This window comes from Penicillium rubens, assembly GCF_028828025.1.
Source record: "Penicillium rubens strain IBT 27055 chromosome Unknown utg000001l_segment0_segment0, whole genome shotgun sequence".
In the NCBI taxonomy this organism is placed as follows: domain Eukaryota; kingdom Fungi; phylum Ascomycota; class Eurotiomycetes; order Eurotiales; family Aspergillaceae; genus Penicillium; species Penicillium rubens.
This window is the reverse complement of record NW_026890599.1, coordinates 2,927,612-2,955,106: the sequence shown is the minus strand read 5'-3', so window position 1 is coordinate 2,955,106 and position 27,495 is coordinate 2,927,612. Positions and strand designations below refer to the sequence as shown.

The 27,495-nt window shown below is 49.6% G+C and overlaps 11 protein-coding genes across 11 annotated transcripts; 7 read left to right on the top strand and 4 right to left on the bottom strand.

Moving 5' to 3' along the window:
* Positions 1-1,911: 1,911 nt before the first annotated feature.
* N7525_001163 (anoctamin family protein) lies at positions 1,912-4,369 on the top strand (the record flags this gene model as incomplete). The annotated part of the gene is made up of 4 exons (XM_061211784.1): positions 1,912-2,005; positions 2,089-2,221; positions 2,292-2,586; positions 2,660-4,369. The coding sequence occupies 4 exons, from the start codon at positions 1,912-1,914 to the stop codon at positions 4,367-4,369; spliced, it is 2,232 nt and encodes a 743-aa protein (XP_061071010.1).
* Positions 4,370-4,927: 558 nt separating this feature from the next.
* On the top strand, positions 4,928-6,415 carry N7525_001162 (uncharacterized protein; the record flags this gene model as incomplete). Its single annotated transcript, XM_002558205.1, has 1 exon — positions 4,928-6,415. One exon carries the CDS (start codon positions 4,928-4,930, stop codon positions 6,413-6,415), a length of 1,488 nt encoding a protein of 495 aa, XP_002558251.1.
* An 811-nt stretch (positions 6,416-7,226) lies between these two features.
* Positions 7,227-9,036, bottom strand: N7525_001161 (nucleobase cation symporter-1 family protein; the record flags this gene model as incomplete). Its single annotated transcript, XM_061211783.1, has 4 exons — positions 7,227-7,916; positions 7,977-8,777; positions 8,848-8,951; positions 9,006-9,036. 4 exons carry the CDS (start codon positions 9,034-9,036, stop codon positions 7,227-7,229), a joined length of 1,626 nt encoding a protein of 541 aa, XP_061071009.1.
* An 802-nt stretch (positions 9,037-9,838) lies between these two features.
* Positions 9,839-10,975, top strand: N7525_001160 (TauD/TfdA family dioxygenase; the record flags this gene model as incomplete). The annotated part of the gene is made up of 1 exon (XM_002558207.1): positions 9,839-10,975. The coding sequence occupies one exon, from the start codon at positions 9,839-9,841 to the stop codon at positions 10,973-10,975; it is 1,137 nt and encodes a 378-aa protein (XP_002558253.1).
* A 573-nt stretch (positions 10,976-11,548) lies between these two features.
* Positions 11,549-12,782, bottom strand: N7525_001159 (isocitrate lyase/PEP mutase family protein; the record flags this gene model as incomplete). The annotated part of the gene is made up of 6 exons (XM_061211782.1): positions 11,549-11,749; positions 11,805-11,879; positions 11,932-12,033; positions 12,094-12,205; positions 12,300-12,577; positions 12,633-12,782. The coding sequence occupies 6 exons, from the start codon at positions 12,780-12,782 to the stop codon at positions 11,549-11,551; spliced, it is 918 nt and encodes a 305-aa protein (XP_061071008.1).
* A 455-nt stretch (positions 12,783-13,237) lies between these two features.
* Positions 13,238-15,474, top strand: N7525_001158 (Zn(II)2Cys6 transcription factor; the record flags this gene model as incomplete). The annotated part of the gene is made up of 4 exons (XM_002558209.2): positions 13,238-13,372; positions 13,441-13,535; positions 13,586-14,198; positions 14,263-15,474. The coding sequence occupies 4 exons, from the start codon at positions 13,238-13,240 to the stop codon at positions 15,472-15,474; spliced, it is 2,055 nt and encodes a 684-aa protein (XP_002558255.2).
* A 222-nt stretch (positions 15,475-15,696) lies between these two features.
* Positions 15,697-16,816, bottom strand: N7525_001157 (uncharacterized protein; the record flags this gene model as incomplete). The annotated part of the gene is made up of 3 exons (XM_002558210.1): positions 15,697-16,011; positions 16,066-16,633; positions 16,695-16,816. 3 exons carry the CDS (start codon positions 16,814-16,816, stop codon positions 15,697-15,699), a joined length of 1,005 nt encoding a protein of 334 aa, XP_002558256.1.
* A 478-nt stretch (positions 16,817-17,294) lies between these two features.
* Positions 17,295-18,190, top strand: N7525_001156 (uncharacterized protein; the record flags this gene model as incomplete). The annotated part of the gene is made up of 2 exons (XM_002558211.2): positions 17,295-17,430; positions 17,487-18,190. 2 exons carry the CDS (start codon positions 17,295-17,297, stop codon positions 18,188-18,190), a joined length of 840 nt encoding a protein of 279 aa, XP_002558257.2.
* Positions 18,191-18,377: 187 nt separating this feature from the next.
* On the top strand, positions 18,378-18,973 carry N7525_001155 (uncharacterized protein; the record flags this gene model as incomplete). Its single annotated transcript, XM_061211781.1, has 2 exons — positions 18,378-18,488; positions 18,551-18,973. 2 exons carry the CDS (start codon positions 18,378-18,380, stop codon positions 18,971-18,973), a joined length of 534 nt encoding a protein of 177 aa, XP_061071007.1.
* A 519-nt stretch (positions 18,974-19,492) lies between these two features.
* N7525_001154 (threonine/serine exporter family protein) lies at positions 19,493-22,011 on the bottom strand (the record flags this gene model as incomplete). Its single annotated transcript, XM_061211780.1, has 2 exons — positions 19,493-21,131; positions 21,158-22,011. The coding sequence occupies 2 exons, from the start codon at positions 22,009-22,011 to the stop codon at positions 19,493-19,495; spliced, it is 2,493 nt and encodes an 830-aa protein (XP_061071006.1).
* Positions 22,012-23,752: 1,741 nt separating this feature from the next.
* On the top strand, positions 23,753-26,616 carry N7525_001153 (glycoside hydrolase family 55 protein; the record flags this gene model as incomplete). Its single annotated transcript, XM_002558214.2, has 3 exons — positions 23,753-24,231; positions 24,287-24,935; positions 24,988-26,616. 3 exons carry the CDS (start codon positions 23,753-23,755, stop codon positions 26,614-26,616), a joined length of 2,757 nt encoding a protein of 918 aa, XP_002558260.2.
* Positions 26,617-27,495: the final 879 nt, after the last annotated feature.

Genomic DNA, 27,495 nt, shown 5'->3' with positions numbered 1-27,495 from the left:
AAAAGAGGAACAGGAAAAGAGGGAAGAACGGCCCAACCACGTGAAACCCGTCCCAGCCCTACCCGTTAGCCGCATGCACCCGGACCTCGGGGTGAGTCAATGTGGGACTGTCTAATTGAAATTTTCTAGGCATTTACGTTTCAGATTTGCCCGAGGTGTATTTTTACCTAATATATTTCAGGATTAGGACATTGATAATACGTTTCTAGAATGGAGTGGATGAAGGCCTGCACGTTGTATACGTCCATTATCGTCGATCCTATGATCATCAAGATCTTCATACATATAGTTCTGGAAACTCCATATCACCGTAAAGTGAAATAACATGAAAAAGTTCAGACTTATAGCCCAAAAACACCTTCGAAGCACTGTGCTCGCTGCACAGGGCCAACAATCCCAAACAAAAAGAAGCGTCAATGCATTTCCGTGGGCCGGATAGCGGTTTATATTATACAGATGGTATCTTCACACACGTTAGTGATTAAACGTAACCGAGCACACTGAATATGGTCATACCATGCTCTGATCATCATTCAACCTTTGATTTCTGATGGCCGAGACTCCTTTTCATGGTCAAGGCTGTACGACTTCCGCAATCGCGGATACACCAGGCCAAAGAATACGACGACCGCTAACAGTATCACAAAGGTAGGCAGAAGCATGAAAATGAAGAGGAAGACGCTCAATCCGAGGGTAAAATCCTGCCCACGAGGAAACCGACGGGCCATGATCTCGAGGGCCGAGTACATACGGTAGCCAAGCCGTGAATGACTGGTTCAACTTAGATAGCAAAAGAGAAAGATAATGGGAATGATCTCATTGCGATCGGCCCGGTCGCGCATGTCACCCCGTATATTTATACTTACAGCGATGGAAGTGCCGGATGTGCACCTGAATCCCCAACATTGTGGTTCATGGCACTGTTTTTAGCAAAAGCTGTACTCCGTACTCTGTAGTAGTGTGAATGTTGATGCCTGCGCCCTTGCCGTCATGACTTCAAGTTTTTCTTAACCTCCACTCTTGGCGCCAATATTCAGATCCGTTGGAAATTTTCACCGCAAATCGCCAAATCGCCAAATTGCCAATAAACTGTGGGTTCCCTTAAAATCATTAAAAATCACGGATGTTGTGCCGAGACTTGTAAAGTGTGTAGGCAACAGCATTTTGCTCAACAGTTTTCCCCCCTGCCAAGGAGATAGAATCCTTGTACTCCGCACTGAGGAAATATCCTTCTCAATGAATTACCCCGAATTTCTTCCCCTCTCTTGTATGTTCAGCCCTAGCCAATTCCCGCCAATCCGACAACTGCGCCCGAAAGTGGATCCAGCCCTAGGTGTACGATCATCCCTTGTAGGATCGACCCTTGCGGTCAGCTGGCACAATGCAGTTGGGTCTCATTCGAATATTTTCTCGTCGCAATGGAGGTTCTCTTGACAAACATGTAAGGGGGGGATGAGAGAAATGGCGATCGGAATACGCGTATTATTAGAAAACTGGATCGTTCAGATTCCCCTCATAGGGCTGAAGCTTGACTTGCTGGTCGGACTTCGGTGTAATTCAAGTAATTTCGGTGCATTGTAATTGTAATCGTATGGGTGACCCGTGGACATCTGGAGGCGGGTTTTGAAAAGAGAAGCTGTGTGATCAGCACTGGCAGTTTTCGGGTAAAGATGATCATCCCGTCTAAGTATTTCCCCTGGAACCAGAATAGAACCAGAATAGAAGCAAATAGAACGATCAATAGACTACTCCCGTACTAGGTAACAGCGTAATGTCACCGACAAGGCAAACTTCCCCCACATTTTCCAAGGTTCGTTTCCAATTTCTGCAGATGTAACGTCTTTAACCACTTTAACCTTTGCCTTTGCCTTTTAACTGCTCTTCTCAACAGGCCACACTTAGCCTCCCAACATGTCTTGGCTCGCAAAGTATGCCAACACTGATGAAGATGATAACGATAACCTCGGCGTGGATTGGGTACTACAGTATGAGTTTGGAGACATCGGTAAGTGACATGCGCGTATGAAATATCCTTGGCCTTCTGCATATCAACTGACGATCATCCAGACCCAGCTCAAGCTATTACAGAGTTTCGAACACTTATCCACGACCTGAACGAGGCTGGTCTTCGGGTTCAGGTTCGTCACGGCCACGGTGAAGCGCTATTAGTTTGCATTCGGGTTCCGCGGGATCATCTCGGGAATTTAGTACACCAGTCAAGGTAAGTGATATTTGTGAGGTCGTGAATGTCAGATGGTTCTATTTTTGAATACCCAATTAACACATCACAGAATTAAAGACTGGCTGTTTGGAATTACCCACACCTTGCCGGATGGCGATGAAACGGCGATCGCTGACGCCGATACACCATCCGAAGAGATCCGGTCGGTATACCACGCCGTCACCTGGCAAAAGAAAATAGGAGGCGCAGGCATCACACCAGGTTTCGGAAAATGGAAGAACATCACTGCCTCGTTCCCGCTACATGACCAGGAGGCCTGCGCAGAAATGCTACGTCAATGGAGTCGAAAAACCGTGTTGACGACTAGCGACCTGGATGCGATTCGAGCCTTATTTGGCGAAAAGGTATTGTTCCAGCTCGGCAGCTCTTTGGTTAGCTATATTGCGATATTGTGACAAAATATCTAACTCTGTGCAGGTCGCTTTTTACTACGCGTTTATTCATTGCTATTCGCTATTCCTCGTGGTGCCCGCAGGATTGGGCATCCTTGGATGGCTATATCTAGGTCCATATTCCATTGTATATGGAACTGTACTTTGCGTCTGGTGCATTGTTTTCGTTGAGTACTGGAAGATACGAGAAGCTGATTTAAGTCAGAGGTGGGATGTCAAAGGTGTTGGACAACTGAAGGTGAATCGCAAGCAGTATGTGTGGGAGAAAGAGGTCAAGGACCCAATAAGTGGTCAGGTAAAACATGTTTTCCCGGGCTGGAAGCAGTTCACACGCCAGCTGCTTTTGATTCCCTTTGCTTCCGTTGCGAGCGTGGCCCTCGGAGCCTTGATTGTTGCGTCCTTCGCCTCGGAGGTGTTCATATCTGAGGTGTATGACGGTCCATTCAAGGGGTATCTGGAATTTGTACCGACTGTCCTGTTTTCGCTATCCCTGCCCGCCATAACCTCGTTTCTCACGAGCATCGCAACCCGATTGACAGACTACGAGAACTACCGAACGCAGGATCAATACGATCTGGCCCAGACTCAAAAGAACTTCGTCATGAACTTTATCACCTCTTTCCTCCCCACGATATTGACCGCCTATGTCTATGTTCCCTTCGGCAAACAAATCGTCCCTTATCTCGACATCCTTCGAAGAACGGGGTTCAGGGCCGATATCGTCAGTGGGCAGAAGGAATTTGAGGTTGATACAAGCCGATTCCAGCAGGAGGTGATATATCTTTCGATGACGGCTCAAGTACTTAGCTTTGGTGAGGAGATCGTCCTACCATATGTGAAGCATGTCTTGAGGCAGAAGTGGCAAAACTACCGGGATCGAAAGGCGGAATACGGACGCAAGCGGTCGCACTCTACGGCAACTGGCTTGTTCTTGGTTGACTCGCCAGAAGAAGCGGCGTTCATGACAAGACTGCGTAGCGAGGCCGGCGCAGAGGAATATCATGTGGAAGAGGATATCATGGAGATGTGTGTGCAGTTTGGCTATCTCGCATTATTTGGAGTTGCCTGGCCACTGGTGCCGCTTGGCTTTCTGCTAAACAACTGGCTGGAGCTGCGAGGTGATTTCTTCAAGCTCACACTTGAGTGCCAACGACCACCACCAATCCGATCGGACTCGATCGGCCCATGTCTACTGGGGCTGGACCTGTTGGCTTGGCTTGGGACTCTATCCACAGCAGCCATTGTGCATGTCTACCGGGGTCCCATTTCTGAGGTACGGCTCTCCTCGCTTCTATTGACGTTGTTCGTCGCCGAGCAGGTCTACCTGGGGATGCGATTCACTGCGTCTACAGCCCTTGAGAAGATCTTTTCGGACACGATCCGAAGGGAAGAGGCTAGACGGTATGCAGTGCGCAAGAACTACCTTGCTGCTAGTCTGGATAGGAGCTCCTCCAGTTCCGGCTCCCATGGTTCGCCGAACGGTCGCACCCGTCACCGGGTACGTTTTAACGAACGAGTCAATGTATACAGCTCGATCGAGAAAGACCCATCGACCGATGATATTCCATGTCCGACCAAAGAGGAGCCGGGAAATGATGTGCTTCGTGGATCCGACCGTGAGGCTCAGTTTTGGAGCGCTCAGTCAGGGGACATGGCTGACGCAGGCGTCAAGCTAATTCGCGCATTAAGCACACCTAAAACAGGGGATGGAGTTAAATCTTCTAAAGAGGCATAGATACCTAGGTAGTCATTTCTCAGGGCAATGTATTCTTAGACAATATTTTTTCTTTTCCATTACATTGCTGCCTGGGAATTTCTATGTATAGACAGCCAGATCGCTAGATTGGCCGTAGCACCAAGTAAATGTAAGCATTGATAGTCGCAGGTGAGGGATCATACTTGTGGGGATTAATTTCCACTAGTTCATTTAATGGATACATAGTTAGGTGCTCCGTACACCATACAATATTATACCCATAGATGTACATGGACGGACAATGGTCCCCCAACCGAAGCATATCGTCAGCCCTATAGGGCCACGCCAAGGCGGGTCGATCCACCCGTGAACTCTGAAGACCCCCATTCCCTGGCCTTACCCGCTTGCGTGTTCTTTTCCACTTTGTGTCTTCGTCTCTTTCGCTTTTTCACTCTTTACTCTTACCCTTGCTCTACTCCCTTGCTTTCAATTCAATTTTCATCTGACCCTCTGAACCTGGTTGTACAAAGCATCGGCATGGATAGCCCTTCCTTGTGAGCTTCTCCTTCCTACGGTCACCCGCACACGACTTTTACAATGGTGGCCCCCACCGCCTCCTCGGACACTTTGATTACTCCTCCTTCTCCCATCCACATGTCACAGTCAACTCCCAAGCCCACGACGACGGCCATGGACATGGGCATACTATCGCCGGCCGAGTCCCCACCACCCGTGGTCTCGAAACTCGTCCGTGAAGCCAGTGACATCACTTGGCAGGAATCCCTGGAATCAAGAAAAAGTCAGGTTGTGCTAGTCCGCCGACGCGGCCGATTCCGTCTACTGCACCAGCAGGAATTCAAAAACAGCTTGCTCGCCGGTGTGGGATACCTCGAGCTAGCTAACGCTGGTGACTTCGCTGCCAACGTCTGGAACCAGATTCCCGTCCCAAGGTTTGCCGCTGTACTCATGGGAATTGGAGGCGTACTGGCCTTGGGAATGATGTTGGTTGCTATTCATGACTTTCGACTGGGCTGGGTAAATGTCAAGCTGCTGCGAGCGGAGCGGGATCAGCTGTTGCGTCTGCGGCAATACCACAGCAAGAACTCAGAGCTAGCTAGGCTCATTGATAGCCGGCTTGGGGTGGGTGTCCGTGAAATTGGCACCGAAGTGATTGACCGGATGGTGATGGATGCGTTGATGGGATTCGGCTCGTTGTTGGTCGGCGTTGGCACTTTGATGGCAATTGGCGGCGCCAACCCCCGCGTCTTTAAAGCCAGTAATCTGCTTTCTGGGTATATTGGCAATGGTCTGGCTGCAATCTTTGGCCTTGTCAATGCCATCTGGTGTGGCTCTCTCCTTCGTCGATTCCATGTGCAGGACGCTGCTGCTTTTGCTCACGAGCCCAGTGATGATATCCGTCGCCGTCTACATACTCGGTTTCGTCGCTTCCAATGGCATGCTGGTGTCAATGGGCTAACTGGTCTTGTTGCTGGTGCGGCTTCGATGGTCACTGCTGAGCGTTGGTGGGGATACGTCGTCCTGATCCCGTGTATTATTTCTTTTATCTTATGCAATTATTTCTGGCGAAAAAAGCTGGGCTACGATCGTCCAGTCCTTGCGCATACATCAGCAACGGAAATACAGGTGACCTCGCTCATTGAAGACCTGCAATACGTCATTGTAATGCAGCGCGACCTCGCCGATCCTGAACATTCCCTGCCGCAGGCCATTGTCCGACCGGACTCCTTGGAATCCACCCTTCGCTTCATTACCCGTGAAAATATGCTCGAAACTTACTGCGAGTCCCTCGCCCGCGACAAAACCACCCGCCATATTCTTGCCGCATTCCCATCTCTGAACGCATCCCCTGGCCAAATCACCATCTCCCTCGACACCCTCTTTCGCCTTCCCCCCAGCCACCTAAAGCTCATCCTAGAGCACGCAAAGCAATTTCTACGAACAACCGGTGTTTGTATCTTCACATATCGCGAACGCCACCTGCTCGAACTACTGGGTTACGCAATCTGTCAAGATCATCAAAAAGCCACAAGCACCACACAAGATGATATGATAGAGCACCCTTAATATCTTCCACGCCAGATTCTATCACCGTCTTATTGCCTCGCCTGGTGCTCATGAGGTGAAAGCAAAACGGCTGGCGACTGGTCGCTGGTCGTTCTTCATTTTGCGCATATTCGCATTGCATTGCCGGATTCCTTTCGCTATTACCCTAGAAATGCTAGACTTGAACTTTTTCCATACATTTGGTATTCTGTTCCTATATTAGAGATCGACTGTGAACCTTCATATCTGTGTCATTCTGGCCGCAATGCGGAAGTTCCACTGCGCACAATCCTTCCAGATATTGACGTTGAGATTTCGCAAAGAGAACAGGAACAGTAGTTTGTTGCATTAAAATATTCATACAACGTTGACATACAATGGATGGAACTGGTAGAGCCATAATCCCCCAGGTATAAAGATGATCTTCCCCTTTCTGGGCTTCTCCGTTCATCGGTGCACCTCAGGGCACCGGGCCCGTCGTCCACATAGTTAGTCCCTTCTCTTATATTTCGCCGGCCGTCTCCGTCTAATTCTCGTAGCCTAAACCTTTCTTCGTCGACAACGGCTCATACGGGCACTCCGGCCACAACATTACCCAGGTTGTACGTGCAAATTGCATATCGGGACACTATTCCAGCACCTTAAAAGTTTTTCACTCATGGATAGCCGATTCCGTCATTATATCAAGCCATGTTTGCTATAACGCTTAACGGCTGGATGAAACTGTTTGTCGAAAAAAAGCAGCTAGCCGGCTCCGGCTTGCAGTGTTCGGCCATAGGATATGTTATTGTTTTCATAGACCGACGATTAAGAACACACTTGGAAAGCCTAGTTAAACGATCTCTTTCTCTGATGCAAGAGGGGAGACTTTCTCAGCCTCTCCACCAGACTTGATTCCTGTGATGGCACCATGATTGAGTCTGATAGTATCAACGCTCTCCCCCTCAAAGAAGCCCTCGGAGCCCGCCATATATTCCCATGTCTTGGGTACGTCATATTTTCCCTCGGGATATATGGGCACGGGGAAGATCAAGCAGGAAACATAGTAGACTGCTGAGCCAACGAGGAAACTCAGCAGGAATCCGAGTTTGTACATATTCTTGCTAGCCTGATTCGTCAGGCTAGGATCCAAGGCCCCAGCAACGCCATGGATCACGAATGCAGTGCCGCAAAGCCAGGCCACCATCGCACGAATATTCCAACCCTTCCAATATGTGTAAGGGGTACCTGCATCTCGGCTGTACAACGATGCAACGTGTAAATTACCCCGGCGAACAAGCCAGTAGTCGACCACCATGATACCGCATATAGGCATGAGGAAGACGGTGTACGACGACAGGAAAGTCAGAAAGCTCTTTGCGTCGGCGATGACTTTCCAGGGGAATAATAAAGGACCCAAGATGCCGCAAATGATCTGTCCACGAACAATGTTGATATACCGTGGTAGTAGGCCGCTCATATCAGCGCCCGCAGGGAGTGCGTTGGTGCCAGCGTTGGACGCCAAGATAGCAAGGACCATTCCCTGCATGGAGTTAACGGCTGTAAGAGCAAGGATAGGATAAATGTATCTATTGACACTTACAAAGCAGGCAAAGAGAACGCCAGCACGAGCACCCGGACCCCAATAGGTGGTTAGTATGGCATTGTAAAGATCCCACACATTCCAGTAGGATGTACCCAGAAATCCTTGGGTGGCACTGGTAGTTGCAGCACTGAGAAACATGATCAAAATTTTGCTGACAAAGATCCCCAAAATTTGGGACCAAGTGGCTTGAGATGGTCTTTTTGCATATCGAGCAATATCAGGCTGATTGATCAATATGGGGCACAGAGCTGCACAAATAGAATTTATGGCCGAGATCATAGGCCAGACGAGGTGCAAGCCAGAAACAACGGCCTGCCCCTCGAAGTGAAAGCTACCGAGCGAGCCATGATTCTGGTGCACAGCCCAACCCAGAACCGCCACTAGAGCGAGAGTGCTGTAGAACGCCTTGATAACGAAGATATGCCTCAGCACAATAGGGTGCACAAACATCAGAGCCATCTGGAAGAACCAGAAGATGAAAAATGCCAGCAGGTTTGCGCTCGTGATACCAGCACTGAGAGGAAGAATATTAGGTATGTTGTCCCATGCTGAGCCGAATATACATCGCAGCAGGATCGCCATCAACATCCCACCATAATAGAGATTTGTGGAGAAGTAAATGACAGCCACTGCACCGCGGATGAAAATGAAGAACTTGGCACCCCGTGGACCACCAGCCGAAGTGCCGATGACGGGGAATCCAACGTGGTATTGTGTTGCGCCGCGCGAATTGAGAACGACAATAATTGAAAGGAAAATCGAGCCTATCACTGCAGCTATGAGAGTGTGCCACCATGTCTAAAGATTGAATTTCATTAGAATAGGGCTACAGCCATATAGGGGCTCCGATAATTCGTTTTCAACTCACCAAGCCAATTGTGGCTAGAGAGGCACCAAGATTGTAGCTAGTAGGCGAGAAAGATGTTGTCAGGTAGTATGTGAAATAGTGAATCCATCTCCAGGATCGTCGTCCTGTAATGCATTGTTAGCATATCGGCCCTTGGTGAGAGTGTTAAAGATAGAGACTTGCCAGGTTCGGTTGGAAGTAGATCCTCATTGTAAGCAGCCTTCTCCCCGTCAACCTCTTTTGTTTCAATGGCCTTTAGGAATGCGCTTCGAGAGGTGAATGCTATCTTAGTTTGTGTAGCCCAGGTCATTATTTCACAATCTGGGACATTAGGAACTCAAGCAGTGGAGACATGAGGCGACCAGTCGAGATTTATGTCGAAGGCGAATGCCCCGCTTCTAACAGGACTCGCTCCCTATGGCTGTTGATAAGAACCCGTCTCTGTGGAAGTGTTGAGGCGTTATCAAAGGATGAGGGAACGTGAATCGCCAACATTTCGCATTTTACAAACAAACCGCGTCGGTAAGGATTTAAATTAGGAGAGATACAACGCCTCAAAGCTAATTAATTTGTCGACGCCCAATCAGCACCATTCGAATAAAGAACCTTGGAAACCCTCGAAGATAATGAAAATTGCGGGGGACCTCGGTTCTCCGCGATTATTGGTGGACGATCTATTAAACCTCCATATCGCGGACCCTCCGATAAACTCTATACGACCTTTTACTCTGGGGCATCCGCGAGATTTGGAGACGCGGAGCCTCCGATGATGTCCCGGAACTCCGACAATAGTGGGACCCGAAGCCTAGGTACTGTTAGAATATGCGACAGCCAGGCCTCGGAATGTTCTATGGGAATTCTTTGCCGGTCATTAATAAAGGCATCATAGACCGCAGCTAATGATTGATGAACAAAAGCATCTAGCAAGTCTATTATACAGTCAGAATATTTATACGTTGCTTATTTAGGGCTCAACCTCCTTTCTCCCATACTTCGTCAAGCGTTGACCAACATGTCAATTGGAACAAGACCTCAAGCATGGAGGACGCAGGATGTGGAGCGCGATAGCTCCTGGATCATCCGTCTCACCCCTGAGCAAATTGAAGGCTTTCAGCATGCGCTTGTCTACGCAAAGAAGCACCCTAAGCCTCTTCTTGATATGACGCAAGCCGACTATCCACTCCCTGAAGCGACCAAAAAGGTGTTACAGGATGCCATCACTACTACCCAGGGCCGCTGGGGTATGTGCCTTGTGAAGGGCTTTCCAGTTGATGAATGGTCTGAAGCAGACATGCGTGTTGCTTACTGGGGCATGGGACTTTACATCGGTGTTGGCCGCACACAGAATCGCGCTAGCGAGGTCATCAACGACGTGCGTGATGCAGGAGGCAGCTACAAGGTCAAGGGGGGCCGTGGATACAACACTAACGCCGGTCTTGACTTCCACCAGGATTCTGCTGACGTGGTGTCTCTTCTGTGCCGTCGTACCGCTAAAGAGGGTGGAACTTCTAAGGTCATGAGTAGCATAGCGCTGCGTGATCGCGTCGCTGAGCTCCGCCCCGATTTGCTCCATGTGCTCGAGTCCAACAACTGGTTCCACAGCTTCCAGAATGCCCAAGACTCGATCCAGCCTCCTTACTACCGCTGCCCGCTTATGGGGGAAAGTGGTGGCTACTTTTGTGCTCGCACCAATCGCAAAAACACTATTGCCGCGCAGCGCGACTTCCCTGACGTGCCGCGGCTCACGGCCCAGCAGGTAGAGGCGCTTGATCTCTTGGATATAATCATGCCATCCGAAGAGTACTGTTACACTATGGAACTCGAGCGCGGTGATATGCAACTGCTCAACAGCTTTGTAACGCTGCATTCGCGCACACCTTTTGAGGACTATGAACTGCCAGACGAGAAGCGTCACCTTATGCGTCTGTGGCTCTCTATTCCAGGCTCTCAACCCCTGCCTCCTCAGTGGGCCGAGTACTGGGGTGATTCCCGGGCAGGCGCTGTCCGTGGTGGTGTCCGTGGTAGTGCTATTACCGAGGACTTTCTCAGATATGAGAAGCGCCAAGCTGAGATCATGGGTATGCCTTGCAGAGGGTTCAAGCCGGTTGTGACGCGAAAAGAGATGATCAACATTGTGTCGGGGGTTTGAAGACCGGGTCTTGTTGAATGGTCGGAATCAACGGTCTCATGTATATATATATCGCAACAGGCTATTGATTGTCAATTGTATTGTCTCTGGATACTGCAATTCCCTTTGTGTATTCACTCCTTTTATTTTCGTACTCCGTCCTGTAAGGAAGATGTAGCAATCTATCTGACTGTTTGATAGACCCAACACACTAAAGGATGGATCCATAGTGACAAAGAAGGACTGCGGCACAAGCAACAATATCTCCAATAGCCATTTTATAAGAGATCTTCCGTGCCAATGTCTCTTAATGAAAGGTCTAACAACAAGATTTTGGTGAAGCTACAACTAGTAGGTTCAGAGAAGCAGAAGGGAGAGAGTTGTATTGGAGAAGGAGGAAGCGAGCTCCCACTACAACTATCTACGTACTACCAGAGGGTGAGGGCCTAGACCCACATGTGGGGTCTCTACCACAACAGATTTTCATATTCAAACACGTTGAGTTGAAGAACGCCATGCAAAGTAAATGTAAAACGCACTAATCGCATCAATATATTGACGCCAAAATTCAAAGATTCTCCTCATCTTTTGAAGCTATGCCCCATTTGCGAATGATTCACCCCCTGCAAGTTTATCAATTTCCATCTCCCTCTGCAATCCCATCACGTCAAAGAATCCTTTGGGTTCTAAGCCTTGTGCTTCTGCATCATCCTTGCCGGTCTCCATAAGATACTTGTACGCACGTCGAATGGTATGAAGAACTGACTTTCCCGCAGCCCCGGGGTAGATAGCGAGCTGCATTATGATTAAATAAAGCTTGACGAGGGCAGTTGATGATTTTAGAACTGACCTTGACTCCCCATTCTCCCAATTCTTCGGGTGAGAACCAGGGTGTTTTGCCATTGGAAACCAAATTAACCATGAGCTAAATAACATCAGTACACTTGGGTGTTAGAGAGGAGAAGAAAGCCACTTACAGGCATCGGTGACAGAACCCTGACAGCGTTCTTGATCTGTTCTTCCGTCTCGATTGCTTCCAAGAAGCCCATATCGGCGCCACATTCTCGTGCTGCGAGGAGCTGTGGTATACTGTCAGTCATATTCCAAGCTGTTACAAGCTGTTTCCTCGTCTTACATACTCTACCAAGTGCAGCCTGGTATCCTTCAACAGCCAGCGAGTCCGTCCTTGCGATTATCAATATCTCACTACCACCGTATATGGAGTCCCGCCCAATCACACATGCACGGATCCTTGACTTCCACGTTCTTAGAACGCAAAACAATCTTAGTTAGTACAGAAGTATGGCTTCAAGCTCTAGGCTTGGATTCCAAAACAAAGACTTACTCCATGTCCACAACTTCCTTGCCCTTCAAATGACCACATCTTTTATTTGTAACTTGGTCTTCGATGTGAAAGCCCCCAACTCCACAAGAATCATACATCTGTACCATGCGAGCGATGTTTGGGGGTGACCCGAACCCGACATCTGCGTCAGCGATGAGCGGGATACGAGGATCAATGTTAGCGATCATCTGCGCGTTCTGTGCGAAGTCGTTGAGCGACGCAAAAGCGAGATCTGCCTTTCCAAGCCGCGCAGCTGTGGTCATAGAGCCGCCTTGGTACTATCGCTATATTAGTTGGCTCTTGGGGTAGATCGCAGCTGGGACCGGCTCATACCATAACTTGAAACCCTTGCTCTATAGCAAGTCGAGCACAGAGGCCATCATACACCCCTGGTGCTTGGATACAGATATTCGGCTGAGAGAGCAGCTTTCGCAGCCGCGTTGCGGGCTTCATGTATGCCTCTGGGGTGGTGCTTTCTGCCATGTTTGGGTCTTTGCGACGAAGTTGTACTCAATTTGCGAGACATGGAACTACCCTAGGCACTCAGCTACGTAGTCATAGTAAAAGGAAATTCCGGTTTGTGACCGGACATTTAATGATTTATCTCATGTTCGGAATCTCCGATGCATAATATATATCGTGATGCTACACCGTCTGCAAGACATGCTGTTTTAGTTCGGCTAGGCGCCTAATCGCTTTTAAGAAGTCACCTCGGTTAAAGGTACTCGCCGAGATAATACCCAATAAGATCGTTAAATTTCTTACCCCAGATCCAAGAACCGGTTAACGAGCAATTAGATAACAAATGTCTTTGACCTTCCCTGATAATGTCAAAGTGGAGTAGTGGGGAGGTTCCGACCACCCGTTCACCCCGTGTCTCCTGGCATCTTCGGACCTTCCGTTTCTCCTAATCTTGAACATCTACACATCTCCAAGCGATGGACTTTTCTGGGGCATTTCCACCTGCAGATGGACCTGGGACCCCCAGGGTTCCGGGGCAGTTTCCCAGCCAGAGCCGCAAACGTGGCATCGGACGGACCGCTTGCTCGCGATGCAAGACAAGAAAGCAGAAGGTATGCAGACCACACTACATGTCCGAAGGTACCAAAGCTCTGTCAATACTGATCATTCGGTTTGGTAGTGTGACGGCCGCCTGCCCGTCTGTTCCAACTGTACGAAATCAGGAGCCACTTGCGACCTGCAAAATGTCCGTGGTGAGGACTTGGTCGTCGCAAAGTACGTTCATCCATAGATTCGTTTTATTAGATACTCTAACGACTATTTAGGTATATTCATGCCCTTGAAAACAAGGTCGCTGAACTGGAAATCCAACTTCAACAGCGCCAACTTTTGCAGGCTGGAAAGCCCGATGCCCGGATCCTGTCGCGGGACACATCGGGCCAGGTGGGCATTGCCGACGTAGCGAATTCGCTCTGCCTCTCTCTTCCCGACACATCTTCTGGAATGCAATTCTCACAGTTTGCACTTCGTCTTGCCCTCAATATCGGTGACGTCCCCCAAGCGTCAGCGGCGACTGGTCCTAGTTCAATCGGTGGCTCCGGTGCTTCCGAAGAGCATCCAGAAGATTCTGCCGCATCAGGAAGTCGCCCATTTACGAATTTTAGAGAAAACAGCGTGGATGGTACTGCGCCACCATCAGATGAGCTGGGTATAAGTCTAATCGAGACATATTCAGAGAGAGTTGACACGAGGTATTCGTTCCTGGATCTAGATGAGATCCTGGAATGGCACCGAGATAGGGAGCGTCTGTCGTATATTAGCTTACAATCCCTAACTGCCAGTCAGCAGTTTGGATTGTTCAAATTGTACCTGGTGTATGCTGTTGGGTCTGGTTTACTTTCCTTGACGGACAAACAGGCAGCTTTACCCACACCGGAGGTCAGTGATACCAGAGTACCTTCATCCTGACCACGAAAGAAGAGTTGACCAACTACCGAGTCAGGCTTTCTATGCGACAGCGATACGGCATATCTCCGCGGTACGAGAACCCCGGTCGCTGGAGAACATCGAGGCCATGGTTCTTTTAGTGATTTTTCACCTTCGTTCCTCGATCAGCCAAGAACTATGGTATCTCATCGGATTTGCCATGCGTACCTGCATTCATTTGGGAATGTATCTTTCACGGCGCGAAGCCGACCTGCCTTCTGCTGTTATTCAAAAGCGTCGGAGGTTATTCTGGACAGTGTATTCTCTCGAGCGCAACATTTCTATCGCGCTCGGGTATCCCGTCAGTTTGCCCGATCACTTGATTGATGTCGAGATTCCCAATGTAATGCGAGACGACGATCACAAATTACGGCAAGTTATCCACCTGTTTCGTCTTAGGAGAATCGAATCTCGCATTCATCATTCCCTATATCGCGTTGACCGCACCTTGCAGGAGCTTCTGCCTAAAGTTACAGGGTACTATCAAGAGCTGCAGGAGTGGAAGGAGAGTTTACTCACGTCAGTGTGTGCGGACGACAACCATCGCCCGGACTATCTACTTCTCCACTACCACCGAGCTATCCGCCTCCTCATGCAGCCTTTCCTCTCTATTTTACCAAGCTCTGATCCGTATTTCAAAGCCTGTTTGGACTCTGCGGGTCAGATTTGCCAATTACATAAGAAACTGCACCAGAACGCGGTCTATGGACATAGCTTTATAGCTGTCCAGACTGTCTTTGTTTCTGGTATCATGATGCTATATTGTATATGGACCCATGAGAGCACCTGGAGTGTTCGATTGAGCAACAATATTAGAGCATGCTCAAGTGTCCTTTTTGTGATGGGCGAAAGGACTCCGTGGGTTCGGCGATACCGCGACGCATTTGAGACGCTGGTGAGCATGACCATGGAAAGACTAGAAGCCCAACAGGAATGTGACGCGGGAGATATCACAGACATTATGGAGGATGTTCCCATGCAAAACACTGGAGCCCCCCCGCTTCATGATACCCCAAATGGTGGCAGTGGCAGTATAGCTACCGAATTTCCGCTAATGGATGGGCCCGGACCACCCCAAGAACAGCCTATGCCGCCAGCACTGCAGGTGTTACAGGACAGATGGGTGGAGTTTGATACAATGGCGGTTGTGAACGAGCTTGTCACTTGGGTAGATCCCAATACCCCTTCTGCAGAAACACCTTGGATGCCAGGTTACGGGGGTTTTTGAGACACCAGTTGGGAGGCATGGCAACTGCCATAACGACAAAGACTGCGAGGAAACTTTGATGCGATTAATGCATATCTATGGTCACGATCGCTCTTCTCTCTTTTCTCTTTTGAGCATTGCCTGACTCTTGAATGCTGATATTTAGTTATGTTGGAGAGATGTATAATATTCTTAGTCGTCTTCTCTCAATACATATACACATTTTATACATGATATATGCTGCTATCCTTGGTTTCTGGCTTCTTCAACCCACTTTCCATGCGGCTTATAAGGGAACGTAGACCGGAAGTGATTGGCGATATCCCGCCTGGTCGTCACCCAAACGTCGGGCTTGTCAGCGACGTATTTCATAAAGTTGCGCAGCGCCTCGCATCGACCAGGCTTGCCGATAATACGAGTATGCAAAGGAATGTTCATCATCTTGCCGCCTTCGCGGTACAGCATGTCGAATGTGTTCTTGAGGTAATTCTCGTAGCTCTCACCCACGCTAGAGCCGAAGCCGGGAGACATGTGGAATTTCCCATCGTTGCAGTCATACTAGCCCAATGTGTGAGCATGTTTTGCAATAGAATGGTATGAGCATGAACTTACGTTGTATGGGATCAAGAGCATACCCTCGCGCTCATTCTCAGGTAAGTGGTCCTCCCATGGGAGGTCAAGCCAGTAAGGAACATCATCATTGTAACACTCAGATGACCAAAGAAACTCAGCACCCAGCTCCTTCCAAATTTCCGGAAACAGGTGATGCGTTTGTGGTGTTCCGCGACCAAAGTAGGCTCCCACAGGCATCTCGCCGGTGACCTCCTTCAACATCAAAAGACTCTCCTTGACGTATTCCTTGTCTTCCTCGAGATTAAAGTCCCAAAAGTCCTTCCATCGCAGCCCATGGGTGGCTATTTCATGTCCATCGCGTACCAAGGCTTTGGCGAATGTTGGGTTCTTCTTCAGAGCGACTGCAACGGCATAGGTGGTAAAGTTCCAGCCGAACTCTTTGAACAGGCGCATTAACCGCCACGAGGATGCACGACTCCCGTACTCAAAGTCATGCTCGGCATTAAGGTAGCGTGCATTTTCACGGTGTCCACCGGATGCGCCCTTTTCCCACAGATACGGCTCCGAGATACTATCGCCGTCCAAGATGCAGCGCTCACCACCCTCCCTAATAGTAGTTAGTTTGTGACACATGAAGAGGAACGTAGTGCGAACGAATATAATCTTACTCATAATTCAGCACAAATGAAACTGCTATGCGAGCGCCGTTGGGCCATTTGGCGTCGAAGCCCTCTTCGCCGAAACCCTCAAAGTCTCGGGGAACTTGATACTTCGGATCGATGTGGACCATTGGGAAGTGATGTGGTCGTGTCAACTGCTAAAGAACTCGGATGCAATTCAGTGGATATTTTGTGGAAATTTCAATTGAATAAATGGTCGAGCTGCTGGCTTCTTGTTATCTCCTTCCTCGGCTGATATCCCACATCAAGCGGGGGTCGGTCCATCCGACGGAGCCTCCGATGCGGACCGATTGTGAGGTGAGGGGGAACTTCCAAGCAAATCGCGGCATTCGAAGCGAACACAGTGGGAATACTGGATGTAGCTCCTCGCGTTATCAGAATTTTAATTAAATAAACCCCACTTCCGGAATGGGGCAGGTGACTCTTGGAGCTATTGGACTGTAAATTCCGGGGCTCAATCCTTCATCACGATAATGATTTGGCACAGATGTGGTTGAAGCCAAATAAACAGCTCGAGCTCAAGAATAATCACAATTGAACGCACTTCCCCTGAGTGCACATTATAATCCAGGGTGATTTGACACCGCCATGGCTCTGGCAAGAGAGGAGATGCTTTCCCTGGCAAAAGGCCTGTCGTTGGAGGTCTCAGAGCAGGATATTGAAGACTACGAGGCGCTTCTTGCACGTATGCAAAACGCACTAGAGCTGGTCGCTGCAATGGACGGTAAGCAAGCAAGATCAGATTTCAACTCGAGCATCAAGTACTTAGCATCGCCGCAGATTACCAACCAAGACCAGACCAGACCACCAGTCCCAGGCGGAATATCCACTTTCCCGAGCCAGTCGACAACCCCCTCGGGGCATGGGCCTGGCGTTTCTATCTATCCTCCAATTCTCCCAGGTCCAATGCACTGGAGGGCAAAACTCTCTGCCTGAAAGACAATATTTGCGTCGCCAGCGTACCGTGTTTACTCGGTACTGACACCTTCCGCGACTGGGTCCCGCATACCGATGCGACTGTGGTGTCGCGCATTCTTAACGCCGGCGGCATCATCACCGGTAAGGCCGTATGCGAGAACCTGTCCCGGGGAGCCGTCAGCTCGACCGCAGCAACTGGGCCTGTGCACAATCCGTATGCGCGGGGATACTCGGTGGGAGGCAGCAGTTCGGGCACGGCGGCGCTTGTGGCGAGCGGCGCCACGGATATGGGGATCGGGTGCGATCAAGGGGGCAGTATTCGCATCCCGGCCGCCCTGGCGGGATTATATGGGTTCAAACCAACAGCCGGGTTAGTACCATACACGGGTATTGCGAGCAATGATGCGAGCTTGGATTATGTTGGGCCGATCACCACCACTTGTTTGGATAATGCGGTGCTTCTAGAGGCGATTGCTGGTGCTGATGGTTTGGACGACCGTTCGGCAGCGGGGATTCCATTTCCTACAGGCGTGCCACGATACTCGCACTTGTTGAGGGAAAAGTAGCGCGGCTGGAATCAAGGGGTTGAGGATAGGAATTTTGAAGGAAGGTCTGCCTCCTCAGACTGACCTGAATATAGAAGAAAAATTCAGAAATGCGGTTAATGCCCTTGAAAGGCTGGGAGCTAGTGTGCAGGAAGTTAGTGTGCCGCTTCACTCTCATGGCAGATCTATTTATTCCGTGGTCAGCAAAATGGGAAATCATATGGGAATGATGGGGCAAGCGACAGGTCGACGACAAGTAATGTTGACGGATTTGTTTGAAAGGAAGGGCCTTCCCTACACGCCCGATGTGGTCAGCAAGGTAATTTCAGGCCCGTTAAAGAGCATGCATTCCTCACTGGAAGTCGCTGACCTGTGTGCTAGATGAGCATTATGAGCAAGGAAGCCCTCCTCAGCGGCGAGTTCGCCTGGCAGCGATATGGAACCGTATATCCGAAGGCCGTGAACATCATGCGAAAGTTGAAGGATATGTATGACGACATTCTATCTTCAGTGGACGTGATGGTAATGCCCACGACCCTTTTGCCCGCAAACCGCCTCCCAGTTTCAGATGCAACGCCGTTGGTCCAAATGGAAGCGGCGAAAGGGATGACAGAGAACACTTGCCAATTCAACGCCACTGGGCACCCAGCACTTGCAATTCCTATCGGATATGTGCCTGCCACTGGGGATAAGAACGTCCAGTTGCCTGCCAGTATGCAGATTGTGGGCAGGTGGCATGATGAACTGACTATATTCCGTCTTGCGAATACGTGGGAGCGAAGCATCAACTGGAAGGAATTTTGATGATAGCGAATATCATTTAATGAGGTCGGGAAAGATGCAGTATGCCCGCAAGGTTATGGTCGCCTTGTTCACTCTCGTCGGATAAGAATGTCCGTATTGCCTTCCTGCTCTATTACTCTCGCAGTCCAGATATTACCCAGGATAAATGGAGTCCAAAAGAACGACCGAAGTGTGAACCTTCCAATCTCGCGGGCGGTTCTGGAGAACTGACCCCCTTTTGTAAATCCCCTGAGTGAAAAGAATAACATTGTAGAGAACATGTATGTTTGTGAGTTGAGTCTGTTTCCTCTGTCAATATCTGAGTGGATGTAAGTAAGTACATGGGTAGACCTCAAGTACATCGAAGGATTTTCTTTCACATGGAACCAATGGGACAGTTGAAGTTACCCAGAAAATATTGCTACTTTCCCTAAATAGGCATGCTGAATACCTGATATATATGTTCTTTATTTATTTTCGTTGTACATATTATCCCAATATCAACATCAAGCTACGGACTACCTCCTGACTGCATACATCCTAGAAGCTAAACAGTCCGCTGCGGGCTTTGCCATATGGATAAACTACAAGTGCGGAAATGAACAAACCAACCGTAATGCCAATAGCAACCTGAATCATACCAAACCCTAGACTGAATACAGAAGTACCAGACTGCAAGCCAGCCCCGGGCCCTGAACTCCCACCACCATGACCGACACTTTGACGAATTTCATCCGCGGATTGTACACCCGAGATTAGAGATCCGGTTGCAGCCAGTCCAGATGGCACCAGAACAAAAATGCCAGGTAAAATAGCGGTTGCAGCATGGCCATGCCAGAGCCGACTGTACATGTTTCCCATGATACCTATAACAAACGCGCCGACTGTATTCGCGACCTGGGAGTTCGATCCCAATTTCTTCGTGCTGAAGTAGTTGCTAATGTAACCCGCCAATGCGATCACAGTCATGGGTGGGAGCTGATTCCATTTGCCTTGGTTGATGATCAAAAGCCAAACCGTCATGATCGCAACGAATGGGAACCGTTGAACATAGGGATCCTTAAAGGCACCCTTCTCTGGACAGGAGGTTTCGGATACGGCATTCTGGTCTATCAGTCCGTAGATGGTTGTGCCGACGGTAATTCCATATCCAATGAACAGCGAAAAGAGGAGAGCGTAGACCATCCGAATCGAGCCAGCGATGATCTGATGGGATTGAAGTTCCAAGCTACTACAAAGAACAAGGAATCCTGGCAATATCAATGCAATCGAGGATTGCGCGATGGCGGAGAAGCAAAAGAGGTACTGTGGCTTGCCATCCACAACTCCAATGGAGATTGTCCCGAAGGCTCGGGCAAGGAAAGACGTCACGACTGTCGATGTCACTTCAAAGACATTTGAATACAACGCCGACCGAGGCGCAGCGACATGTTGCATTAAACCAACAAGTATACCATTGAGAAAAATGATCGGCATGTCAATCGGCCGAGCACTGAAAGCGAAAGGTCCTACAGTTGCAGTGGCCAACCCGTATATGAAGACGACGATGACCTTGTGATACTGAGGCTTCTTCTTGATGATTGAATCAATCTCCTGGATTGCTTCTTCAATGCCAATCACATCATGGATCACATTCTTGTAGATAAGATGTGTGTCCGAAAGGCGAGCCAAATCGATCCCCTGGGCTACGCGAACCAGCTTCACCTCCGTTGTGCGGGTAGAAGGGTCATCGAACGACATGACCATACATCCAGGCAGATACAGGAACTGGCTATCGACCTCCAATACCTTTGCCGTCATCTGCATGTATTCTTCAAGTCTATGTGTGGGAGCACCGAATAACATCAGCGCTTTGCAGAGCTGCATGATATATCGCTGCCGACAGATAATCTCTGCAATGTGCACTGTCACTCGAATTTCATCCTCAAGCCGCATATTGCGACCTCCTCCACCTCCACCTCCTCCGCCGCCGCCGCCGCCACCTTCGTTGTTGCGGCGTTTCGAGGCTTGCGAGAGGACCTCGCTTGAAACAGGAGTGCTTGCACCACTGAAACTCTCCGCACCCCCGCCAATCAAGGTCGAGTTTGACGTATTCCGAGGCTTTTTGTACCATTTCACTGGTTTTCCCTTCTTGGGTACTGGTGTTGGGGCCCCGCTGGGGCCCCGCTGGGGGCGGATTCTGTGCTGCGGGACGAGTCAGTTGACGTTCGAGACTGATCTCCAGCACCTTGTTGCTGACCACCTTGCAATTTGATCAAGTGCGACAGGATCCCGCCGCCGCCAGAACGATATCTAAAGTTTGGATCTGCTCCCGGCTCATTCTCTTCATCCTTAAACTCATTGTCGGGGTGAGGATAAGGCTTCCCACGACCTTTGCGGCGTTTTTGGGAATGATCTTGGGTCAAATCTCGCACCAGACGATGAGCCTCGGAGCTGGTCTCTTTCTGGTGCCGCTGCTTCTCCTCCACGCTTTTATGCTTGTCATCTGTCATGTCAGAGAGGGGAACTGCACCGCCGGTCGCCCAGTCCGGGTGATGCCTCCCGGCTGATAGGTCGTCTCCCTCGATCTGTGGGCGACCCAAACGGTCGCCAAATTCCGATGCTTTCTCCCTGAAATTCCTGGCCACGGCGCGCCATTTATCCCTCATGGATCGTTCTTGGGGACCCTCAGGCTCCTTCTTCTCGTCTTCCTTCTCATCTTCCCGCGGCTTGTTCTGATCTATCCTTTCAACGCCTGGCTTGCCGTCGCTCTCACCCGGATGTGGCTCACGGTCTCGCTGTGGCGTATCTGCAATATCCGCAGACTCATGGGAATATGGCATCGTTGGTCGATGGGGCTGTCCTTGACTCAGAGCATGATCCCATTCTTCGCGGAGACCTGCCGGCGGCGGGTCATGCCGAGCCCCCTGCACGTAACCCGCATCTGATCGAAATCGAACTCTTGGCGATGGCTCCGCACCCTGTGGACTGTCTTGCGGTGCATCCTGCCAAACTTCGGACGAGGTTGTATTGTCTGGGTCCGAGTCATCGTTGAAGTAGAGGGTGGATGCTTCAGACATGAAGGCGATGCGTGGGTTCTCACTGCTTCACCAACATCCAGCCTCCGGTTATTTGGGATCCGATGAGTTTGTCGACAGTAAATATGTTTCCTGTCAAAAATTTTGGGAACGCCGTCGCCTAATGTCCTCGGGACTTCCGTGCCAAACTGGGTTATCAGAGTCGCGAGGTGACCTCACGGGGACGTGATTGGGGTATGCGTGTGAACCATGGTCGGCCATCAGCAAGGAATTTATTTTCCCGCTGGTCAGCGATATAGGAAATCATCGACTCAGTGGAATTCTGAGGCCTTTCCGCCATGAGGTATTGTTTGCGGGTGTCGCCTCATCGGAAATGTATCCCACGCAAATCTCGGACTTGTAGATCCCTCGCCACCCAGCATAGTCCCTCATCATGTAATTGCTATAGAAAGATGAAATAGCGGCCTGAGAGAAACAAAATTTGACAATTGACAATTTGGCCCGTTCACAATTTCCCTCCTTGTAAACAAGCACAACCTAGAACTCCATTTGTAGTTACAATCTGCAAGAACCAGATTTTGAACACGGGAGTTACTAAAGCTGGAAATTCTGTATAATATCGTTGTATGTTGTGGTTGGATGAATCCCTTAGTGAGCCCAGGTTTTTGAATGCTATGCTCGAATATATATTGGTGATTATGGCTACTCGACAAGTCCAAACGTCGACGCAAAACAGATACTTCGATTTTGGCTTTCGTTCAGCTAAACATACAGGATAAGGCCGCTGTAATCTGGACGAAACTTGCATGCTGTAAAGCGTGGATTGGATTCTCCCAGCTGCAACCGAATGGATAGAGACTACCTTCCGGGGTAATATTCATGGTGATGAAACTTGGCAGATAAGATTGGCAGGCATCCAGTGTGTCCCGATCATAGAAACATAACGTAAGCCAGATAGCGAAGAGACATACTTGATGCTGCATAGCTCCCGTTGGTATGGAACTCGATATCAACCTGTAGACATTTGACGCAAATGCAAGGGGTGTCGTGAGAAACTTTATGCCGAAATTCAACCGATAGCCACGTGGCTCGAACCCTACTAGGGAGCACTGGAGACCTGCCAAATGACTCGTGTTATAACGAGGATTCTGTGTTGACGAAAGATTGTAAGTGTGTTAGCAAGGCCTTGAAGTTGGTAGGACTCAAAATATAGCTTCGGACTTCGATGTCGATATATTCAAGGGCCTAAGTGGAAAGACACGAGAATATTCATTTTTAGCACTCGTGTTGAAATGATGTGGGAATAAACACTTCAAGATGCACGCCGAAGTAAGACTTTGGGCCATAGCCATATGAGATTGCAAATGGTAATTGAGAATATTCACTACTACAATTATATAGAATGGAAACCATTCAGCATTATAATATATGGCTGAGATTTCGCCAGATCAACGAAGTCGGCAATACAAGGGAAGTTACAGCGACGACATAAGCCCGCAATATTTTGCCCAGAAGGTTACGAATCCCGAGTCTTGCAAGGGGCGTCGATCATCCATGGCCCTTTCAAACGGACCATTCAAGGTACACCGAAAGGGTCGATGCACATTCTTCATACAAGGAGATCTCTGTGGGCATTCCAAGATCATCTGCATGGTAACTGTCGGAAAGTCTGACATATGCACAGGGGATCATGTTTATTAGAATCCATTCATCCACTTTTTCTCTTCCCTTACTCTTTTCTACCTACTTGGAGATTGAGCTTGTGGTTTGTTGTTGATTGAATATGAGGGGTTTCCCTTTTTTGGCTTCAGTGGCAGCCGTTTCTACAGCGTCAGGTGCTATTGTGCCTCTAAACTCGGTGCGCGCGTCTTCATCGTATGTACTGTCATCCACAATCATTCATTCGAGACCGGCATACGATTACTATGACTACCCGTTTGATTGGGCTCTTGCATCTTCTTTGGCCGGTCTTACCGGTGCACCACCCACTGCTACTGTTCATCAACATGGTACCACGACTTCACCATGTACAGCAAATACTCTCTCCACGGCTGCGGAATTCACACCGAAGCCTGTCAATGCTTCTACAGGCACCCCTTCACAAAAGGCGGCTAGTTCCTCTTCGAAGATGATGCAACCTACCTGGACAGCAGTTAACTCCAATTCGGCGGCCCCAAATACTCTTGCAACAAGTGTGAAGACTTCAACTCCACTGCCAAAGACACACACTCAATCGACCAGAGCCAGTGTTCCGACTCCATCGTACGTGTCATTTCAAGGTTTCATAGCGTCATGGAATGTTAATCAATATGTCTAGACCAATGTCTCAAAAAGACCATTCGCCCGCGACAAAAACCTGCGCTGCCCCTACTGACAAATCACCAGAGACCTACTGGCTTGACGAGCAGGACCACAACCAACGAGGAGCTGGATTTGCTCCCTACGCTAAAACGTCGCTATACCCAGTATATCGCAATGTCATGGATTACTCAGTTGTCAATGATGGCAGTGGTAACCAAACCCCGAAACTACAGAAGGCCATAGACGATGACGGCGCGGGTGGCAGTCGCAAGGGGCATGGTGTCACCCGGTACCCTGCCCTGGTCTACCTTCCAGGAGGCGTGTATCAGCTTGAAAGCACTCTCAACCTGACTGTGGGTACGATAATTGTTGGCAATCCATTGAACCCACCGATCATCAAGGCTGCGCCGGGGTTCCGTGGCGACTATCTCATCATGGGGTATGATTCACACAACGGCAACCCGGAAACTAGCTTTGCAACGTTGGTCAAGAACGTGATCATGGATACGACCGCCCTCAGCCCGGACCGTCACTTCACTGCTCTTCAATGGGGAGTTGCCCAAGGGTCAGGTTTGACAAATGTTAAGATTCGCATGCCAAAATCCTCCACGGGTCACACTGGAATAGATATCAATGCCGGGTCAACAATCGCTGTTACTGATGTGGTAAGTAATCAGAATCCTAAGGACACGGAAAAAGCAGCCTAACAGAGTGTAGCATATTACTGGCGGAGCTATTGGGATCAAGAACTCCAACCAGCAGGTCAACTTCAAGAACATCTATTTCCACTCTTGCAGAACAGCTTTCTCCGCGGCAGGTGGGTGGACGGTGCTGCTCCAACAGGCAACCTTTTATAGCTGCGGCACTGGTATCGATATGACTGGCAATGGATTGGGTAGCCTAGTGCTTCTTGATTCCACTTCCGTGAACTCGGGGCCGGTAATCAGATTCTATGACTCGTCCCATGATTCCGGAAACCGAAATAGCCAGTTCCTCATCCAGAACCTCAAGCACGATACTCCGAATGCTATCGCGGTCGATGCTCACGGCAATGTGGCACTCGCTGCTACCCCTTATGTCGATACGTGGGTCTGGGGTACTGTCGTCCCAGAAACTTACCAGACTGGGGCAAGCTGGGAGACAAAGCGCCCCGCCGCTTTGGTGGTTGGGGACAAATACTTTACCAAGGCCCAGCCCACCTACCAAGATTACAGCGCAGCGGACATTGTAAACGTGAAGACCGTATCTGGACACACAGTTAAAGGTGACGGTAAGACTGACGACACGGAAGCCCTGAACGCTATCTTGGCTCAAAATGCCGACTCGTGCAAGGTGACATACATCCCTTTCGGTGTATATCGAGTGTCGAACACCATCTTTGTCCCAGTCGGGACCCGCATGGTCGGAGAAGCATGGTCTGTCATTTCCGGCTATGGTGACAATTTCAAGGATCCCAACAACCCGAGGCCTGTCGTTCAACTTGGAAATCCCGGCGACGTCGGCGTGATTGAAATTCAGGAGATGCGGTTCTCCGTCGGCGAACCCCTGCCGGGAGCCAAGATTATTGAAATCAATGCCGCAGGCGACAAACCCGGCGATGTTGGCCTTTGGAACACGATGGGGATGGTGGGCGGGACCGCCGACACTAGTATCTCCAGTGCTTGTACGTCGCAAGACCCGAAGGACTGCATGGCTGCGTTTATGGTAATGCACCTGACCAAAAGCTCCTCCGCATATATTGAGAACTTTTGGGGATGGACTGCCGATCATAACATTGATAGCGAGTCACTTCTCACCATTATCTCAACTGGCCGCGGAATCTTAGTCGAATCCACCAAGGCCACCTGGCTGACAGGCACCGGTTCTGAGCATCACTGGCTGTATAACTATAACTTCCACAACGCCCAGAACGTCTTCGCGGGTCTTCTACAAACAGAGACACCGTATATGCAAGGCCAAGGCGAGTACCGGGCCGCACCAGAGCCATGGACAGCGGTCGCAAAATATGGTGACCCTGATTTCTCGTGGTGTGCTGCGGATGACCAAAAGTGTCGCACCGCGATAGCTACGAATGTCGATGGCGGATCCAACATCGCGCTGTACAACTCAGCTGCCTGGGCCTTCTTCGACGGGTACTGGAATGGTCTGTATAATGAGCCTTGCAACGGGAACTGCCAAACCAACATGATGCGGGTGACGAATGAACCTCAAAATCTGGTATGGTACTCGATCAGCACACGCATGACGGACGTGATGGTACTCGATGGGAAAAGCAATCCCCGTCAATCGGATCACAGGGGCGGGTGGGAAGGCATCATCCAGGTTTACGGCCAGTTTACAGCGTGATGTTCGGCGTGTTCTGTTTATTGCATCATCATCATAACTGGACATATGCATTTTGTTAATAATTCAAGCCATAGATAATCATTGAGGAAAGGGTCATGCACAAAACAGCCAACCATGGCCCATTAATCACCGAAGCATCTCCATGTTTATCCCAGCCCACGGTATTCTTCCTGTTTCTTTTTTTAGCGCGGCGCCACTGCACGTGATTAAGTCGCTGCCTCAGGCGGAATGGCGAATTGATGCTGACCTGCATCGCCCGATGCGCCCCCGGCAACTGAGTCAACCAGTCATGGCTCACTAGACTGCTTTACTGCCCCTTTACAAGAAAAGGCACTCAGACTTGCTACATGACGCGTCATCCAAACCCTTGGAGCATCCCAGCCAGCCGAAAATGCCACAGGGGCCGACATCCTTGGAAATTGCGAGTGGGTGCTTCGTTGTTCCAATTATAATGACGGGCGCCGAGACTGGTTTATCCAACGCAAGAGACGACCCACTGTATCGGTAAAAATCGCTTTCATCTCATTGTCTACTCCGTATGGAGTAGTACCAATGATACTATAACTTGTGGGCAGTTGATCATCCTCCAAGCCACCCCTTCGGGGCTGATTATGTGTCAAGCCGGGGTCTCCAGTGCGAATCGATTTGTTGGGACCGCCAAGGCAGCCAAATACCCAAAAAATTGCCATGGTGTGAGTGTTTCTTTTGCAGGCGGCTGCCTTGCCCGCGACCACGACAAGCTAAGCTCACGCGAAAACATGCACGTCTTAAATCTTGCATATGTCTTCTGGGAGAAGGGAGGCGTCGAACGTCCCACTACTCGTGCCCCCATTATAAAGTGGACCCCGAGATGACGATATCGTTTCCATAGTCGTATGG